Source organism: Panthera tigris, chromosome B2, assembly GCF_018350195.1.
Source record: "Panthera tigris isolate Pti1 chromosome B2, P.tigris_Pti1_mat1.1, whole genome shotgun sequence".
Classification (NCBI taxonomy): domain Eukaryota; kingdom Metazoa; phylum Chordata; class Mammalia; order Carnivora; family Felidae; genus Panthera; species Panthera tigris.
Window position 1 is genome coordinate 86,755,010 of NC_056664.1, and position 20,747 is coordinate 86,775,756.

Consider the following 20,747-nt stretch of genomic DNA (forward strand, 5'->3'; position numbering starts at 1 on the left):
AGGTAGTCCTATATCACTATACATTTCCCTCTTTGGGACACAGTGAAAATGGTTCTAGATTTTTGACTTGTGTTTTCATTTATGTTAGTCTCCAAGTATTTTTAACATTTTCTCAGTGTGTACTTCATGGACCCATTGCTTATGTGGTAGAATTTTATTTAACCTCCACGTTTGTGTTTTCCATTTTTGTTTTCTTGTTACTGATTTCTAGTGTCATACTATTGTGATCAGAAAAGATGCATGATATGATTTCAATCTTCTTAAATTTATTGAGTCTTGTATTATGGTTTAACCTATGATCTATTCTGGAGAATGTCCCATGTGCACTTGAAAAGAATCTGTAATCTTTTGTTTTTGGATGGAATGTTCCATATATATCTCTTATACCAGCTGGACCTAATGTGTCATTTTAAAGATACTGTTGAGGGGCACCTGGGTGGCTCAGTCATTTAAGCATCCCAACTTCAGCTCAGGTCATAATCTCATGGTTCATGAGTTTGCTGTCAGTGCAGAGCCTGCTTTGGATCCTGTCCCCCGCTCTCTCTCTGCCCCTCCCCAGCTCACTTGCTCTCTCTCAAAATTAATAACTTAAAAAAAAAAAGACTGTTGATCCCTTCTAGTGTATATTTCATTCAATCATTGTATTCTCAACTTTTTTTTTTTTAATGTTTATTTTGAGAGACAGTGTGAGCAGGGGAGGGGCAGAGAGACACACACAGAATCCAAAGCAGGCTCCAGGCTCTGAGCCGTCAGCACAGAGCCTGATGCGGGGCTCGAACCCATAAGCTGTGAGATCATGACCTGAGCTGAAGTCGGACCCTTAACCGACTGAGCCACCCAGGCACCCCTGATTGGTTCTTTTTAATACTTTTTCTGTGTTGACATTTTCACTGTTACTTCCACTCTTCAGTCTGGTGAGCTTCTTTATAACCATTACTTTGAGCTCTTCGTTAGGTAGATTGGTTATTTCCATTTCATCTAGTTCATTTTCTGAGGACTTGTCATGTTCTTTTATTTGGAGCATATTTATTTATCTCCTTACATTGCCTTTGTGTTTGTTCTTATGAATTAGGCAGAACAGTTACTTCTAAAATTGATGGAAGAGTCTTGTGTATGATCATCCCCTGTGTGGACTGTGTTTAGTGACTGGGTGGTTAGAGTTGTGGCTGGCATGAGCTTGGTGGTCCTGAGGCACTCCATGCTGGGGCTTCCCTGATATGACTGTAGCTGAAATGGGCATGGGTCAGGGTATTCCTATCTCTCAATGCAGAGGGTGCCCCAGCAAGACAGCTGAAACTAAAGTTAGTGCTAGCCAGGTTATTCTGGGGCTCTCCACTCTATGGGCACCCTGGAAGATAGCTTAAGCCAAAGCAGATGCAAGTTGGGATGTACTGGTGTCCTCTGCATGGAGGGCACCATGGCAGGTTAGATGAAGGTGAAGAGGGCTGCAGGCTGGTGTCTTGGGCATCCTGTGCAGGGGCTGCCCCGGTGGGGTAGCTGGAGCCAAGGTGTAGTGTGGTCCAGGGCATCCTGGGGCACTCCATACAGTGGTGCCTTGACAGGAGAGCTGTAGTTGAACTGGGTGCAGGCTGGAGTCTCCTCAAATGCTGTTCATGGAGTGCTGTGATAGGGCAACTAGACCCATGGCTGGTGTGGGCTAGCCATGTGCACAAAAACTCATGGTGTTTGGTGCAGGGTATGCCCTGGTGAGGTGGCTATAGCTAAGACAGGGTGCAGACTTGGGGTTCTTGAGACGCTCTGTTCAGGTATAGTCCTGGATCTCTCGAGTTGGGGGTGTCATACATAGCAAGACATTAGGAGCTAAAATAGTGTGTGCCTGGAGTGTGCCATAGTGCTTTGTGCCTGTGTCACCTTGGTAAGGTGGCTGTAGCTGTAGTAAGCCCTGAGCAGGGGTGTCTTGGTGTGTGGTGTGCTGGAGGCTGACCTAATTGGATGGCTCAGTCTGGTGTGGGCTACAGGCCAGGGGTTCAGAGTCAATAGGCTGGCTAGGGTGCCTGGACACTATTCCTGTCCATGCTGTCATGATGGAGAGGGAACATAAAACAGCTGTGTTCACCAGCATCTCCAATCCAGAGTTCTAGCTGCTGTCCTGTTGCTTGGTGGTGGTAGGGCTGGATCCTTTATATTCTAGTTGCTTTTAATTTGTAGCTTTCTTTCTGTGCCCCAGGGTGGGTGCATTACAGTCCCTTAGTACTATCCCTCTCCACTGCTCTTCAGCGTTGGGACTGTGGGTTCTCTTTAGTAACAAGACTCCATCTTACAGTTATGTGTTCTATCTTTTGTGCAGGGGCTGTTCAGTCAGCTCTCACTTCTTCAGAAGGAATTGCTCTACAATAGGTTTATTATTTGGTGTGTCTGTGGAGGAGGTGAGTTCATACTCTTCCTAAGTGGTCATCTTGGACTACTCTCCAATGGAACTGTTCTCTTAATTTCCCTTTCTTCTACTTCATTATTAGTGTATAGAAATGTAATACAAAATTAACATACAGAAATGTATCCTGCAACTTTACTGAATTCATTCATCTGTTCTTTGGTGGAGTGTTTTGGGTTTTACATACACACACACACACTCTCATGTCATTGGCCAATAGTGCTAAGTTTATCTTCTTACCAATTTGGATACTTTCCTTTTTCTTGTTTGATTGCTGCAGCTAGGATGTCCACTATTATTTTGAATTAAAATGGTAAGAGTGGACCTTCTTGTCTTGTTCCTGGTCTTTAGAGGGAAACCTTTCAGTATGATGTTGGCTGTGGGTTTTTCATATATGGTTTATTGTGTTGAGGTATGTTCTCTCTAAACCCACTTTGTTGAGTTTTTATCATGAATGGATGTTGCATTTCGTCAAATGCTTTTTCTGTATCTACTGACATGACCATATGGTTTTTAGTTATTACTCTTATTAATATATCACATTGATCTATTTGTGAATATTGAAACGCTTTTTATTCCTGGAATAAATCTCACTTGATAGAGGTAAATTATATTTTTTTAAATGTATTTAGTTTGCTAATATTTGTTCAGCATTTTTTGCATGTATGTTCATCAGATATACTGGTCTGTAAGGTGGTTTTGTTTTGTTTTTTTTGGTCTTTTTGTAGTGTCTGGTTTTGGTATCAGGGTAAAGCTGGCCTTGTAGAATATATTTGGAAATTCTCCTTCCTCTTCTTTTTTTGGAATCCAGTAAAACCTTGATTTGCAAGCATAATTCATTCCAGAAACATGCTTGTAATCCAAAGCGCTTGTATATCAAAGTGAATTTTAAGTGCCATTGGCTCAGTTGTGATCATGTGACATTCAGTATCCCATACTACACGTATTACAAGACATCACTTGTTTATCAAGTTAAAATTTATTAGAAATGTCTGCTCGTCTTGCAGAACAAGTTACTTGCAATCCAAGGTTTCACTGTAGTTTGAGAACCGGTATCAACTCTTTAAATCTTTGTTGAATTTACCTATGAAGCCATATGGGTCCTGGACTTTTGGTGGTAGCTGTTTGATTACTAGTAATGAAATTGAATGGGTAATCAGTCCATATTTTCTATTTCTTTCTGATTTAGCTTTAGAAGATTGTATGTTTCTAGGAATTTATCCACTTCTAAGTTGTCCCAATTTGTTGGCACATAATTTTTCAGAGTCGTTTCTTGCAACCCTTTGTATTTCTGTGGTGTCAAGTTATTTTTCTTCCGTCATTTCTGATTTGGGTCTTCATGTGTCTGGATAAACGTTTCTCTTCATTAATCAATTCTTATTTTCTTTTTTTAAGTTTATTTCCACTCTAATCTTTATTCTATCCTTCCTTTTACTACCTTTTTTTTCCTTCTAGATCCTTTAGGTATAAGGTTAGGTTGAGATTTTTGTTTCTTGAGGCTGTTATAAACTTCCCTGTTAGAACTGCTTTGCTGTGTCCTGAAGATTTTGTACCATAATGTTTTCACCTACATTTTTCTCCACGAATTTTTTGATTTCTTTGATTTTCCTTGAGTCTATGTGTTTGCATTTTTTTCCAGTTACAAATTATTTCTAGGTACTCTTATAGTATGAAAAGATGCTTTGTACGATTTCAGTCTTCTTAAATTTATTGAGATTTGTTTTGTGGCCTAACGTGATCTATCCTAGAGAATATTCCATGTTCACTTGAAACGAATGTGTATTCCACTGTTTTTGGATGGAATATTCTGTGTATATCTGTCAGGTCCATCTGGTATAATGTGTTGTTCAAAGCCACAAGATTTTTCTTAGAGGAAGACAAAGATACCTCCCTAAAAACTGTTTACATTATGTAGACACACAAAAATATATAAATGTATATAAGAACACTTACCTGGACCTTAATACAAATTTCTGGTTCCATACTGTGAGGAAAAAAACTAATGCCTAAGGTATGTGTGGTCATGGTGGCATCACTGAGTTCAACTGCAGGCCTCCTTTAATGTGTATATGGCATTATTTTGAGCAATCATCTTTGACGAACAGGCTTCTCTTCTTTTGTAGGTGGTGGATGTAAGTAGAGAAGGCAAAGAAGAAGTATTTTATGGGCCTACACTCCCTTTTGCTTCTAATGGAATAGCAGCATGCTTCCTTCCAGCTCCATATTTCACATGCCCTAACCTTCAGACTCTTCAAGTGCCTCATCACAGGATTGGGACCATCTGAAAACCAATGCTTTGTTAATAACTATCATTAACAGAAGGGAAAGAAAAGCTTCACTTCTGAATACTGGGCATGAAAAGACTCAGTGCTCAATGCTTCCTTGTTTTGTTTTATATGTCTTATTTTCAGATAAACATTAGCAAAAAATGAACAGTTTTCTAAAATACATTACTGAAACCTCCTGTCACCCTTCTCTCTGTGTGTCAATATGCAATATGTCTGACTTTTACTGTAGCTCAGTGACAACTTAATGGTCAATTACTGTTCCATGGGTCTTTAGAGCCTTTGTTGTAGACTTTCTCTAATCAGCACTGTCTAGGAAAACAGGAAAATGTTAATAAGGCAATTTATTTCACAAGTACTGCCATCAATGATCTTCAAAAAAAAAAATCTTCCGTAGTTAATCCCCTTACTACTTAAAACTGGGTTTGTAATTTTTCTTTTAAAAATTTAACATTATGCAGCCCCACTAGTATAGACTCAGTATTATGACATTATAAAATTTTAAATGCCATGTTTTATTCACAGTAACACGAATGATAGAAGTACACTGGAACAGCAGTTGGAACGCCCAGATTGTTCAGCTTGGTTACTGTGACCTTGGGCTAGGTGCTTAACTTTCAGTGCTAGTTTTCCCATTCTTTAAGGAGGATAATTATTGATTTCCGTATCAATTCAGAAGAATGTTGTGAGGATTAGGCAAATGCTCTGAAGTACTTCATTTAAGAAAAAAAAAGTTACTCAAATTACAAGGTATTTTACTGTCTTTAGAATTCTGTAACTGAACGGGGAGATTATTTTTGAAAGTATTTAAAAATTACTAAATAGAACTTGGAACACATGCTGTGGGAGAAATGATTCTGAAAAGCATGTGAAGAGATGCTAATTAGGAAAAGGGGAGTCTACCAAAGCCAAAGATTCCTAAATCTATACAAATTCTTGCTTCACATCATAATTCAAACACTTGTTTAAACTCATTTAGTGAAAAATGACATTTCAAAGCTCAACAAAAAAAAATTAGCTGTACTAATTTGGGCACCATAAAGTGCTCTGACATAACTGTGAACCTAGACTTAGTAGTTCTAATAAAAGTTTTTGCACTTTGTTAAAGGTTATGTCAATCTTGAGCACTTGTGGGACTCTTCCTCCACCACCAATACATATTTTATTACTACCACTTTTAATAATGCATAAGAATTCTTATTTAGGCTAGGTTTTTGGATTTGCTTTGTCTATAACAATATATACATATATATGTGTATATACACATATATATGTAATAAAAATCACATTGGAACATAAATTCAAGAAGTGTAACATGAGTTTTTCCCTTTTCCTAATCTTGTTAGGATCTAAGTCACTTTACTAAAAGGAAGACTTTATTTGGACTTTTTTCCTTTGGCATAGTTTAACTGTTTAGCAATCCTTACCTTACAGGAAGTTGTCATTTTATTCATGTAACCACTTTTGGTAATCAGAAATAAAAACAAACTTTTTAAAATCCTAAATACAAAATTCACTAACTTTTCACACTGTTATACCTAAAAATTTTAATTTTTAAATAATAATCTGGTTACTCAGATTAAAGAGCAGAGAAGGAAAGACTAGGCATAAGGGGAAAAAGTAAAATAAAAACCTCCCAGAGATTTAGACAAAAAACCTTCAGAGTAATTTTACAGTTCTGAAAAGTGAAAATTGATACTGATATGATATTTAGAAGAATGACAGAGTCTCTTTAAAAGAGTTTATAAATCATGTAAACTAAATATTTTAAATGCCTTACCAAGTCAGGAAAATGACTCTGGTATTTCAGATATCTTTTCAAAAAGAACCTAAGCAAGAAGTGTTTCGGATTTATTAAAATTTCTACTTGACACATGAATTGACCTCCAGCTGTTTTACCTTATAAAAACCATTACATCTGTAATCCCACATCCTATATCCAATGAATGAAAGGAAAATGGTCTAAAAATAAGCTTGCCTAATAATGAAAAGGTACCCTGAAATTACTCTTGATATTTTCTGTATAGATTTCTAACTATTCATTTAAAACAAATCAGTATATTAGCAAACACTTTCTTGGGAAACTTTAATGCATTATCCACTAATATTACAGAATCGAACTCAGAATTAGAAAATATTCTTTACAGTATAGCCAAAGATAGCTTCTGAAGTACAATATTCCTAGGAAAAATAAAACGCAGAATGCTTATGATTAGATCATTTTCCTCAAATTAAAGATTCCAGAAAACTGTGCTCATAAAACCAAATTCCACTGAAACTATTCAAATATATATTTTCTATTTAAGTGAACTATAGTAATTCATCTTTCATTTTTACTCGTTAAAATTATAGACCATATTGTATTTGTAGTTAAATTATTAGGTTAATTTGAATTTCCATAAGAAAAGCATGAAAATTCCAACCACTTAAACACCATTTTCAGATTTTACTATCTAAAAGAAAACACAGTACTGCACAGGTATTAGCACAGTGTTCCTCTGTGTAGGAAGAAAAGCCAGCAAAGACATTAATCTCTAAAACAATGTAAAGTGCAATGAAGTTCCTTAGATTCTTAATAACAAAATACCAATTTGGTTATGATTAGGATATTTTTCTTGTTAGGTTACGATTAGGATATTTTTCTTCCTTTTTCTTCATGTTTTCTTCAAAGTTTAACCCCATGTATACTGTATACCTTTCAACTGTTGAAATGACTAAAAAACTTTGTTTTGCCACAGAATAAAACAGGAACAACATAGAAATTATTCTTCCAAGTAATATGGTTCATTTTTATTTTGGTTTTCAAATAATCTTTCATAAAAAAGGAAGTGTAATAATCATGGATGAAGTATAAACTAAATATATACATTTAAAAAATTATTATATGCACAATTAACATCAATATACAATAAGGCCCAGCATTTTCTGAAAACACAATTCACAAATGCAATAAATGCTATAAACTGGATAACTACTAGCACACCAAAAACTTTAATAAGCAGAAGTTATTCAATCCCAATCATGTAGTACTTATTTTGGTAATCTTAGCAATATAGATTATCACTGAATCAAAGTACAAACCTTATATCTTATTAAATATGTGAAAAAATATGCTACTTTGCTAGCTTCCCAAACCAACTGTCTTAAGCAAACAAAACATGGTATTTATATTGGCATGCTATGTACTTGACTGACAAGGCAGTATTTTTAACCCTAGGAGGAGAAGGCAGGAGAAGAGCTTTTGGAAAAATGTAAGGTTTACATAAAATCTGTAGGATTGAGGGAAGACAGGTTTCCTAGAGGCTTTTCCCAACTGCAGAAACTTGTTAAATTTTTATAGAACAGATAATTTTAACAAAGGGATGTAAAAATAAAAGCTGTCAAAGATTCTGTTAGAGTACACGTAATTCTTTAAGAACAAAATAGTTTTAAAAATTTGTGATGAAGCATGAAAGAAAATAATAATGGGTAAAGAACACACACACAGGCTACAGGTAAGTTTTGTTTTTGTTTTTAATATAGATGCCCAGGTAGAAAAAGTCAAATAGGCTTAAGAAAAAATATGCTAGGAATAGGTAAAGATATAAAAGTTTTAAACTATGAAACTCTTCTAATGCAAATGAAGCCAATACTAAAAGATTTCTGTACAGAGATCATACTCCATGTTTTTTACTCCCCCATGAAAACCTAATTAAATGTTCAATTAAAATTTAAATCATAACCAAATCCGAATGTCTAATAAAGTCCTTTCTACCACTCTGTTGTCCTTCAATCATCTCTTTTATATTCCATCTGATATTTTACAGAAATTATTTGACTGGAATACTTATATTTTAACTGTCTTCCTACTTAAGTGTCTTAAGGCTAGGTTTCTATAGAAAGGGTAGTATTCTCTCCTGGCAAGCTGAATGAAGCTCAGAGTGCAGAATGAACATGGCATTCAGATGTCTAAGGCAGTCTAGTCTCCTGTGTGAGTTAAGTTTGCATAGAAAAGGTAGAGTCGGATGGCAGAAAGTCTCCTGAAGAGTCTGAGTGTCAGTTTATTGACACTGGCAAGTAACTGGAGGTCCTTGAGTAGAAAAGTAACAGGAAGAAAGGATTATTTTAGCAACACTAATGTCAGAACTGTGTGAGGATGAATTACAGGGAAGGAGATCAGAGATAAGGAGGTAAGAAGATCAATAGAGCACAGTAGAAAAGACAGTTGGGGTGTACAGGATGGAAAAAAGAAAAAAATACCAAGAGCCTGTACTGGTGATCACCTGAAAGTGGGGGACATGTAAGAATCCAAGATGCTTCTGAAGTTTCAAGGCTAAATAACTTGTGAAAACAGTGTATTCCCTGGGTAGAAAAGGCAGCAGCTAGTTGAAAATAAGTGACAAGTGCAGCTTGACATGTTGCCTTGAGATTTCAGGAGGATCCAACTAGAGGGGTTTAGAGAGAAATCAGCACTAGAAATAGACTTCAGAGATGAAATTATGAGCTAGTGTTCGCAGTTCACTACTAGAAGAATGTTGAGACGGAGCAAGTGAAGAGCCACATCTCACCACTGGGGACCGGAAAGGAGAACATGAGGGTGCTTTCAAAGTACAGCATGTAGGGAGGAGGAGTATCACCAAGGAAGGGTTGAGAAGATGATGGAAAACACAGATGTCAGGCCAAAGGACATGAGAAAGGAGAATGTACTCTCAGACTGCACCAAAAGAGAACGGCTTACAATAGAGAGATAGAAGCAGCAGCCCCACAGAGTACAGGTTCTTTAGGGGTAAATACATATTAAGGAAGCAGGAATAAGGTACTTACTCTAAGTCTGGGAATAGAAAAAAGGTAAGATTATCCTATTAAGTGAAGGGTCTGTGAAGATTTTCAAGAAAATGAACTGAGTCATAAATTTTTTTTTCTTCAATTAAAAACACACTTCAACACACGTATTTACACATATGTATTGTCACGGATTGTTTTTTTTGTTATGGATTTTTAAAGTATAAACTATTTATTCTTAGCATCTATAGACATATGCCCTAGTGCATGAATCAGCAGTTGCTTTTCTCATCTCTTAAAAGTTTCATATTCTAAGGAACATGATTCTCAAAGCTATCTTATTAATCCTATTTTGGAAATAAAAATATATATACACATAAATAACTTCTTTAAAAGCATCACCTTAAACAGATTACACTTCATTTGCTGAAACCTGCAAAGCAATACATTAAGTTTAGTAAGTCACTATGATAATGAAAAACTCATTGCTTTAAAGTCTACTAAGTAACCTTAACGAGGCTTTTATTCATTCCATTTGTTGAAGTACTAATAGCTGATCTGGCAGGGTGATAGACTATTTGTATGTTGTGAAAACAACAGATATTCCTTTAGACTTCACACATTACAGTAAGGACAACATTAATAAGTATAGTTCGCTGACTGCAATACACTTCATCTTTAAAGATACTACTTGAGGGGCGCCTGGGTGGCGCAGTCGGTTAAGCGTCCGACTTCAGCCAGGTCACGATCTCGCGGTCCGTGAGTTCGAGCCCCGCGTCAGGCTCTGGCCTGATGGCTCGGAGCCTGGAGCCTGTTTCCGATTCTGTGTCTCCCTCTCTCTCTGCCCCTCCCCCATTCATGCTCTGTCTCTCTCTGTCCCAAAAATAAATAAAAAACGTTGAAAAAAAAATTAAAAAAAAAAAAAAAAAGATACTACTTGAGTTAGAAAAGGAGGAATAGAAGAACCATAATAAAGACTAGAGTCCCAAGAAGGAAACAGTAAGTTATTGCAAAGTTAGCAAACATGATGTGTAAGAAAAAATTTGAAGAAAAAAAACGGGGGGGGGGGGATTCCAAGGGGGGGGGGGCGCTCACTCACCTAGGACCTATTAGAGAAAAAGGGACAAAATTGAGAGGTGTTCATTACCTTTGGGCATGAATGATTAGTAATCATGTCTGCACACCTCAAATAGAATGTATGTCACCAATACATTTACATACATTATCCCCTGATTCTTACTAGGACACCATGAAAAAGAAAAAGGATTAGTATTCTTTTTTTCTCCATGAGGAAACTGAGGCTCAGCAAGGTTAAGTGACTTGCTCAAGTTTACAAAGCAGAGCTGGCTTTGAGACCTAGGTGGGTTCCCAACACTAGGACTGGAGTTCTTTCACCAAGTAAAGCTCACCACAAAAAGGAGACAAGGATAAGAGCCCAACTGGTAAAATAAAAATCTGGATGAAATAAAGAGTTGAGACACAATAGCTGCTAAAGGAAACTAAACTGGTTCCTTGTAAACATAATGTAAGATGCTAAATTATAAAAGGCTCTAATTGATGAGGAGATAAATGGGCTGAGTTCTCAGAAATCTTCTGTTAACAATGTAACCTGAAGATTTTTTTAGATGTTATTTTCTCTTTTCTTAAAGGGTCTTATTTATCCTCCTCCTGATAGAGGTCTTTTAATAAATTCCCCAAAAGAAGGACAACTAAAGGAAAAAAAAGAAAAAAAAAATCTGGCAACTGTTGGGACCTAAGCATAAACACTGTTGGCTTAAGTTTTAAAACATTTTATATACTATCTGTATATTCATTTAGCCAGACTCAGCCTCATTCCTCACAGAGTTAAGTGTGCTGGGCATTTATTAACTTGCCTTAGACACAGTATAACAAAAGATGACAAACATACAATCCCACCTCCTGAACCCCCCTTTCCCCAAAACCAGCACAGAACAGCCAGGTAATGTTAAAAAACACAAAATAAAACAAAACAAAAAAACACCCACATCATATTAAAACATGTAAGAAACAAAACAAATCACTCACAAGACAAAGTCACATTACAGTGAAAAGTTCCTGGATTGACTGGTGCAAATCTACTTAACAGACATACACATGTAACACTCACAGTTAGAAAAGGTTCCTTTAAGTTAGTTTAACTAAAAACTCTTCAAAAGAGAATGCAATTCTGCCAAGTTCCAAAGGTCCTATAATATATTTAATTAACCTTTATTTCCTTATTTATGTACCTTATACTTATAGGTATGTAAGAAAAAAAATCCTAGAAAGAATTTTTAACAGAACATCACACAATTAAAAGTATGAATCAGAATGGTGCAAAGTGGCTTAAGATAGTTATAATAGAGAAGGCAAATCACAAAATATGTTAGGTATTATCACTCTCCAGTCTCTGCATTTCATCTTGTCCCACTTGTCCTAGGTGAGATAAAAGTTTGCTATAGGCTTCCCTGTTTAAGAAAAAAGAAAAGATGTAGATACATTTATTACTTTTTCCACTACTTTTCGTTTTAAGTATTTACAAACTGAGCCTACCTGAGTGTCTGTCTGTCTACACGCACACACACTCACACAATATGACTAAAATACTTTGATTCTTTAACAAACTTGGGACATATGACTTGTCATGAGTGCTGACTCCTCTAAAACAACCTCTTTAGGAACTACAGGTCTATTTCCATGATGTTACATTATGTTACACAGTCCAGCACAATCTGAAACTGGGTTGTAAGCCTATAAGAAAAAAAGTCCTATTACTTATTTTTGACCAAAAACCGTATTATTTAATTGGGTCACACACCTTACTCACTGGATACACATGATGCAGTTGTTTCAGTACATCAAGGCATCCCTCAAAGGGCAGATAATGCCACCATGGATTTTAAGTGTTATAGTCTTCATAGGGCATCCAGCAACACATCTGAGGCTCTAAAGTCCACCTCCCAATGAGGAACACTGAATGTGTTTTGAGCAATAGTAGCATTAATGAAACACAGAGCTTTTCAAAGGTGGTCACTTTGAAAAGAACTGTATGTGAATTGCGATGTGTCAATCATAGTATGGAAACATTTATCAACTCCAACATACCCCAAATTTTTAGGAATGGGAAAATAAGCCATTTCTAGGAAATGAATCTAAACTTTATAATCGTTGCCCAAAAGAATGTAATAAGATTTTCAAACATACCTTTGTGCGATATTTCTGCCAAGGCCCCATTTCCGCTCTGAATCCTTCAGAGACTGAGTGAGGGTAGAAAGCAAATGGATAACAACCCGCTGGTCCAATGCTGCTACTGTTTCTAAAATGCTGTAAATCTGATTATCGTACCTCGTACCATAATCCTGGATAAAATGCCTGAAAGTAAATCAAGTTGCAAAGGATTACTTCTGGGGAAGTTCCCAGGGCTGGTATCTATATAACAATTAGCTGTAACCTGAACACAAGAAAGATCATTTCATGTAAGATTACCTTAAGAATCTAGATGCCCTATGAAGACTAAAGGACAGAAATGGCCTATTTCAGCGTGAGCTATGCATGACCAGAACCATGGCACTGGTAGGAAGAGGGAACGGTTGGAACCTGAGAAGGGAGAATAAGGGGGGAAATCTAGTCCCAGGGACTTTGCTGCTATTCTCTGCATGTCAGAATCTGAGCGGTAAGGATGTAGAAAAAAATGAGTCCAGCTTCCTAGGTATTTCTTAGTTCATCGTATTTCTAAATAGATCAAACAATATTTTTATGAGGAAAACAAGTTACTCATAATACATATTTTTACATTCCTTAACTGGAGATTTTAGACCCAGAGGAGGCCTTTATAAAAAATTCTATGTTTTAACCCTAAAATTTCCATTCTCCCCCCAACAAAAAAAAGTCACCTAGCTTAATACGTTGTACATAACAAACATGCAATCTTCCTCGTTCATATAAAATCCTTTCTCCCTTCTTAGGGTTTTATTTATTCTTGAGACAGAGACAGAGCATGAACAGGGGAGGGGCAGAGAGAGGGGGAGACATAGAATCTGAAACAGGCTGTAGGCTCTGAGCTGTCAGCACAGAGCCCGACATGGGGCTCGAACCCATGAACTGTGAGATCATAACCTGAGCCAAAGTCAGACGCTTAACCGACTGAGGCACCCAGGCGCCCCTAGGGTTTTATAATTCTTACAAAGCCACTATTTATTTCATGTGATCCCAATTTAAATAAATTGTAAACAGCTGATGAGTGCCAATTATGTGAGGAGAAAACGAACTGAGGAATCAAAGAGCCAACACGGAAGAAAATGGACCCACATTATTTCTCATGGCAATGTTAGGGCAGAGATACATATATTAAAAGAGAACTGGTAGAAATTGTGAGAAAGAAATATTTAAAAATACTGCCCTAACAGAAAGCACAAGATTCTAGAGGCGGCAAGGCAGGACACAACAATAAAACACAGAACGTTACAACAACACAAAACACAGAAAATGTTCCTCCCGTTGCATTACTGTTCTTGGGAACTAACATCAGGTCTACTCTTATACAGTCCATGCTTCACAACTGAAATACGATGAAGCTTTCTGGGTCTATAGTATCTACAGCAAGTGAAACAACCAGTCATGTGTACTTCTACACTGGATCCTGAGTAACATGTGTAGCAGCTCTGAGGGCCTGTGCACCTGTCATCATGACCCACATATCCTGATTTTTTCTCTTAAATACATGCAGGAGTCTTCTTCACCCAATTCTCAGGTAATTTGAAGTCAGCTCACTTGTCTTCCTCCCTGGCACTTTTGTCTTTTTAATAAAACAACACAGTGTAACAAAACCACTGCCAAAAATATAATAATTGAAATACTATAACAAGGAGTAACACATTATGTTTTGGATAATTAGTTATTTAAAAAACATGTTGGCTGTCAAATGGCTGGCAATAGTCCCCTTGCCAGTTGGCGTATTTTCCAGTTACCTAAACACAGAAGTCAGCTGGGCGGCGGGTTCTCCTTCTGACCCCACTTGGCAGGCTTTTACCATGTACTGCAGGTTCTCTGTGGCCAGCCTTTTCACTAGGAGGAAAAATTATAGCATCACACACTGTCTGAATTGACCATCTGGATCCTCATTTTTATGAACACTCTTAATTTAGAGAAATATGTTGTTTTCTTAAAGTTTGTACAGTTCTGTTATTTTTCAAAATGAAATAGTTCTGAGTTTTTGGTTTGTTCTAAAGTTCTATCTCCTTATCTCCCATTCTAAGAAAATATAAAAACCTTAAGAGTTTATTTTTTACACTCTTATAACTGAAAAAATAAATGTAAAGATAGGCCTTTTAGAAAGACCCCATATTCAAAAACATTCTATCATCCTCATCCTGCAAGTAGTTACATACTGACAAAAGATAGCTTTTAATCATTCAGCTGATTTACAGACAAGCAGATTTATTTTTTTAAAATTCATAGGCATATTCCTCCCTCCTACTCACTAACAAATTAGAAACCACCAATTTACCTTCACTTAAAATTAGCCAAAGACGTGTGTGTGTATGTGTATAAATCAACTGTGATGCTATCGTTCTTTCAAAAAAGACAGTGAAGTTATAAAAAGAACATTTGTATTCTTTAAATATTTAACCAAATCCTTTAAAATTGTGCATTTGTATGTAAAAATGGAAAAATATCAAGAAAGAAAATAGAAAATTTAGTATGTTCCAAATGCTATTAAATTTTTGTTGTGTTGTTTTTGGCACATCTAATATAAATAGCTGAGGAAAAAAGCACTCTAAGAATAAAAATTTCAGAAGCTCTAATCCATTATAGCAGGAGCACAAAACAGGATACATATGAACTTAAGTTAATCACATGTAATGTTCTCTATGGTATGAGGGTGGTGGATAAAGAAGATATAGCACACTTGTCTTCACTGAACAAGTAACTCCTCATATTAGATACAATTCTGAAATCAGTATAATTCATTCTTAAAAGACATTTTCTTGAAAAACAACCCCCAAAAGCTCTTCTGTGGATAAAGTACCAGAATATGAAGAAACAGTCTTCACAGAAAACATTAAGCATTGATTTAAAAAGAAAAAAAAAGCTTTATTGAAGTGCAATTCACTTATCATCAAAACCAACCTATTAAGGTGCACAATTCACTGGATTTTAGTATATTCACAGAGTTGAGAAGGCATCCCCACTGTCTAATTTCAGAATAATTTCATCACCTCCCCAGAAAACCTTATACCCCTTAACAGTCACATTCTCCTATTTCTTCCTCCCCCAGCCCCTGGCAACCACGAATCTACTTTTGTCTTCATGGATCTGACTTCTCTGGAAATTTCATATACATACAATCATATACCACATGGTCTTCTCTGACTGCCTTTTTACTTAGCATTATGTTTTAAGGTTCATCCATGTTGTAGAATGTGTACTTTATTTCTTTTGATGGCCAAATAATATTCCACTGTATAGAGATACCCCATGTTGTTTATCCACACATTAGTTGCTGGACATTTGGGCTGTTTGCATTTTGAAGCTATTATGAATCAAGCTTCTGTGGATATCAGCGTACAGTTGTGTTTTAAAAAAAATATTTGCCATCTTGGTTTATTTAACTGAATTGAACTTTTTAAAAGGCTGGGTTTTTTTTTTCAGTTTTTCTTTACATTAACAGCTTTACTCACTTAACACGTACAATTCCATGTTTTTAGTATATTTGCAGAATTGTGCAACCATCACTACAATGTTAGAATATTTACTATCCAAAGAAACCTGACACTCTTAAGCTACCACTCCCTGTTTTCTGATATACCCTAAAAATAAACACAAATCTACTTTCTGTCTCTACAGATTTAATATTCTGGACATTTCATACAAATGGAATCATACAATATGTGGTCTTTTGTAACTGGCTTCTTTCACTTAAAATAGTGTTTTCAAAGTTCATCCATGTTGTATAGCATGCAGCAGGACTTAATTCCTTTTGATGGCCAAATAATATTCCACTGTGTGGCTGTATCACATTAAAAAAAAATCTGTCAGTTGACAGTCTACCTTTGGGCTACTATGAAAAATAAATTGCTATAAATACGAATATACAAGTTTCTGTGTGGATATATGTTTTCATTAGTCCTGGGTTCATACCTAGGAGTGACATTGCTAGGTCACATTGTAACTCTATGTTTAACAATCTAAGGAATGACCGGACTATTTTCCCTAGTGGCTACACCATTTTATATTCTCAATAGCAGTAACTAGGGGTTCTGATTTCTTCTCCATGTTTTTACCAAACTTTGTTATTATCTGACTTTTTCATAATACCCAACTTAGTGGTATCTCACTGTGGTTTTGATTTGCATTTCCCTGATGACTAATTGTGTCGAGCACCTTTTCAGGTGCTTATTAGCCATTTGTTTATATTCTTTGGAAAAATGTCTATTCAAATCCTTTGCCTATTTTTTTTTGAAAGTTTATTTTTTTTGAGTTAGAGGACAAGAGAGAGAATCCCAAGCAGGCTCTGCGCTGTCAGTGCAGAGCCCGACACAGGGCTTGATCCCATGACCCATGGGATCATGACCTGAGCTGAAATCAAGAGTCAGATGCAATAACCCACCAAGCCACCCAGGCGTCCCCCTTTGCCTATATAAAAAAAAAAATTTATTACTGAGTTGTAACAGTTCTTTATATATTCCAAGTACAAGTTCCTTATCCTATAAATGATTTGCAACTCTCATTCTGGGAACTTTCTTTTCACTTTTTCGATTGTCCTTTGAAGCATGAAAGTTTTAAATTTTTTAACTTTTCTTTTTAATGGGTTATTTTTGAGAGAGAGAGAGAGGTAGAGATAGAGAGTGAGCAGGGGAGGAGCAGACAGAGAGGGAGACAGAATCTGAAGCAGGCTCTGTGCTGACAACACAGAGCCCAACGTGGGACTTGAACTCACAAACTATATAGATCATGACCTGAGCCTAAATCAAAAACTGGACACTTAACTGACTGAGTGATCCAGGTACCTGAAAAGTTTTTAATTCTGATTAGTCCAATTTATGTCTCTCTTGCCTTGTACTTTTGTTGTGCCTAACAACTCATTGCCAAATCCAGGTCATGAAGATTTACTAGTTTGCTTTTTCTACGAGTTTTATAGTTTTATCTCAGCCATTTAGGTCCATGATCTATTTGGAGTTAATTCTTGTGTATGGCGTGAAATAAAGGTGTAACTTCATTTTTTTGCATGTGGATATGTGTTTGACTTAGTACAAGTTGTTGAAATACTTGTTTTCTCCCGACTGAATCATCTTGGCACCTTTGTCAAAAAAATCAGTTGACCACAGACCTTTGGGTTTATTTCTGAACTTCCAATTCTAATCCACTGATCTATGTCTATCTTTATGTCAATACCACACTGTCTTGATCACTGTTGTTCTGTACTAAGTTTTGAAATTGGAAAGTATAAATCTTCCAACTTTGTTCTTTTTTCAATATTATTTCAACTATTCTGGAGTTACACTGAATTTGTATACCAATTTGGGGAATACTACTATCTTAACAATATTACTTCTTCAGATACATGAAATGGGTGTTTTTTCCATTTATTTAGATATTCTCTAGTTTCTTTCAACAATGTTTGGTATTTTTCAGATCTTAAGCTTGTATTTCCCTTTTCTTAAATTTATTCCTAGTTGTTTTTTTTTAATTATAAATGGAAATGTAAATGGAATCATTTTCTTAATTTCATTTTTAGATTTTCATTGAGAGTATATAGAAATAAAATGAATTTTTGTGTCTTGATTTTGTATCCTACAACCTTGCTTAACTTGTTTATAAGTTCTAATAGCTTTTTAGTGGTATGCTTAGGATTTTGTATATACAAGATCAAATCATCTACAGATAGGGTTAATTTTACCTTTTTTCCAAGCTAGATGCCTTTAATTTATTTTTCTTGCCCTGACTAGGACTTCCAGTACAATGTTGAATAGAAGTGGCAAGAGTGAACATCCTTGTCTTATTCCTAATCTTAGGGGGAAAGCATCTAATCTTCCACCATTAAGGATGATGTTAGCTCTAAGATTTTCATAGATGTCCTTCATCAGATTGAAGAGGTTATCTCTAGTTCCAGTCTGTCATTATGTAATGCCTTTTTTTTTTTTTTTTAAAGTTTATTTACTTACTTGGAGAGAGAGAGAGCGAGCGAGCGAGCGAGCAAGCTGGGGAGGGGCAGAGAGAGAGAGAGAGAGAGAGAGAGAGGGAGAATCCCAAGCAGGCACCACACTGCCAGAGCGGAACCTGATGCCAGACTCAAACTCACGAACTGTGAGATCATGACCTGAACTGAAATGTAGAGTCGATGCTTAACTGACTGAGCCACCCAGGCACCCTACATATATGTAACTTTTATATTCATTGCTCTTGTTCTTTTTTTCTAATCATTTGCTTTTATTCTGCCTTTTCTGAAGGTTTTAATTGAGGATTTTATGATTCCATTTTTTTCTCTTTTCTTAGTATAATCAAATACACTTATTCAAAAAAATTTTTTTAGTGGTTGCCCTGGAGTTTGTAGCATACAACTAATCCAAGTCTACTTTCAAATAGCACTGCATTCCTTCAGGGGTGGTACAGGTGCCTTTTAACACAGTATTCCAAATTCCTCTCTCCCAATCCTCAGAACAATGCTGTCATTCAGTTTGCTTTCCATAAGGTATAATCACCAATTATTATTTTGAAAAAGAAACAAACAATTTATTAGATCATTTAAGTGGAGAGACAGATTCAGAGAATCACAGCTTACGAGGACCAGGAGCTGACACTGGAAGAAATATTTACACTGCATTTGACAAACTGCTCTATGCTCAGTTTTGGGGGCAACAGTTTGCTCTATGACCTCAATTCCCTGATGCATCTAAGAAGAGTTGTTTTTCAGTCTGATAAGATTTGTTTCTTGTTGTGAGGGTGAGAATGAGAACTTCTAAGCTCTTTACACAACAAAAATCCTCCAGCTCTTACTACTAAACTCTTTCTCCCTTCATTTCTGTTTTTTTCTTCCTATATTTTGGTGCTCTTTTGTTAAGTGCACGTTTATAAGTTGTTAAATACAGTGATCCTTTATCACTATAAAACATCTCTATTTCTAGTAACAATTTTTTGGCCTAGCTTTCCATAGCTACAGTTTGCATGATGTAGTTTTTTTATCCTTTTATTATTTCAGTATTTGAATCTAAAGTGTTTCCTGTAGATAGAATAGAATTAGATCTTTTTATATTTTCATTCCAATGATCTCTACTTTTGATTAGTTTGTTCACTCCTTTCACAACTACTGTTACTGTTGCTATCGATGGATTTATATTAGTCATTTTACCTTTTGTTTTCTAAATGTCTCGCATTTTTTCCTCTTCTAATCTCCTTTACTGCTCTCTTTTCGTATTATATGCATGTTTTAAAACTTAGCATTTTAATTTCTTTAATTATTTTTCATTAGTTTTGAATTATTTCCTTAGTAGGTGATCTAGGCATATCATGCATATCTTATCAGAGCTTCCGATTTACATGAATTCAGTGAAATACAGAAACATTATTCTTACATAACTTTATTCCCCTCCCCCTTTGTTGTGGTATTATTATTTTTTTAATGTTTATTTATTTTGAGACAGAAGGGGAGGGAGAGAGCGAGCGAGCAAGAATGTGCATGTGAGCAGGGGAAGGGCAGAGAGGGAGAGAGAGAATCCCAAGCAGTCTCCATACTCTACACAGAACCCGATGCAGGGCTCCAACTCACATGATCTGAGCTGAAATCAAGAGTTGGATGCTTAATAGAATGAACCACCCAGGCACCACTGTGGTATTATTTTTATACATATTCCCTTTGCAAATGTTACAAACCCAACAATACATAATTTTTTGCCTTTCATAGTTTTTATTTTATATAATTTTGTCTTTCAAAGAAGCTAAACGAGAAGAAAGGAAGAAGAGGAAAGGAAAGCAGGTATATATTTTAGCTTTTGTTATATTAACCTTGTTGATCATCTCTAATTCTCTTCATAATTGTTTCTATTTGAGTTATTATCTGGAGTCATTTTCTTAGACCAATATAGCTTTGCTCCCACCACCTCCTTTGTACTGTTACTGGTAAATATACTGCACTTCTATATGTTATAGACCCAATAATACATTATATATCATTTTTTAAATATTTCATTTTATTCATTTGCTTTTTAAACCCATTAAGGGAATAAAGATAAAGAAATATACACTTATACTTTTATAGTTACATATTGCTTTACTGGTGTTATTCCTGTGTGAGGTCACCTAACTTTCATTCT

General features: G+C 35.9%; 2 protein-coding genes across 25 annotated transcripts in view; one reads left to right on the top strand and one right to left on the bottom strand.

The window, feature by feature from the left end:
- The window catches only part of KLHL32 (kelch like family member 32), a 244,234-nt gene extending 236,707 nt beyond the window's left edge, over nt 1-7,527 (top strand). For 12 of the 13 annotated variants that reach the window (XM_042986825.1, XM_042986831.1, XM_007084920.3 and 9 more), the window contains one exon: nt 4,516-7,527. In XM_042986825.1, the coding sequence (XP_042842759.1) occupies nt 4,516-4,677 (162 nt within the window). In that variant the 3' untranslated portion in view covers nt 4,678-7,527. The remainder of the gene's footprint in view (nt 1-4,515) is intronic. The other variant, XM_042986830.1, reaches the window with a different exon arrangement.
- A 2,836-nt stretch (nt 7,528-10,363) lies between these two features.
- MMS22L (MMS22 like, DNA repair protein) overlaps nt 10,364-20,747 on the bottom strand; it is a 158,116-nt gene continuing 147,732 nt past the window's right edge. For all 12 annotated transcript variants that reach the window (XM_042986842.1, XM_042986841.1, XM_042986843.1 and 9 more), the window contains 3 exons: nt 14,406-14,502; nt 12,643-12,810; nt 10,364-11,906 (listed from right to left, as the gene is read on the bottom strand). In XM_042986842.1, the coding sequence (XP_042842776.1) occupies nt 11,825-11,906; nt 12,643-12,810; nt 14,406-14,502 (347 nt within the window). In that variant the 3' untranslated portion in view covers nt 10,364-11,824. The remainder of the gene's footprint in view (nt 11,907-12,642; nt 12,811-14,405; nt 14,503-20,747) is intronic.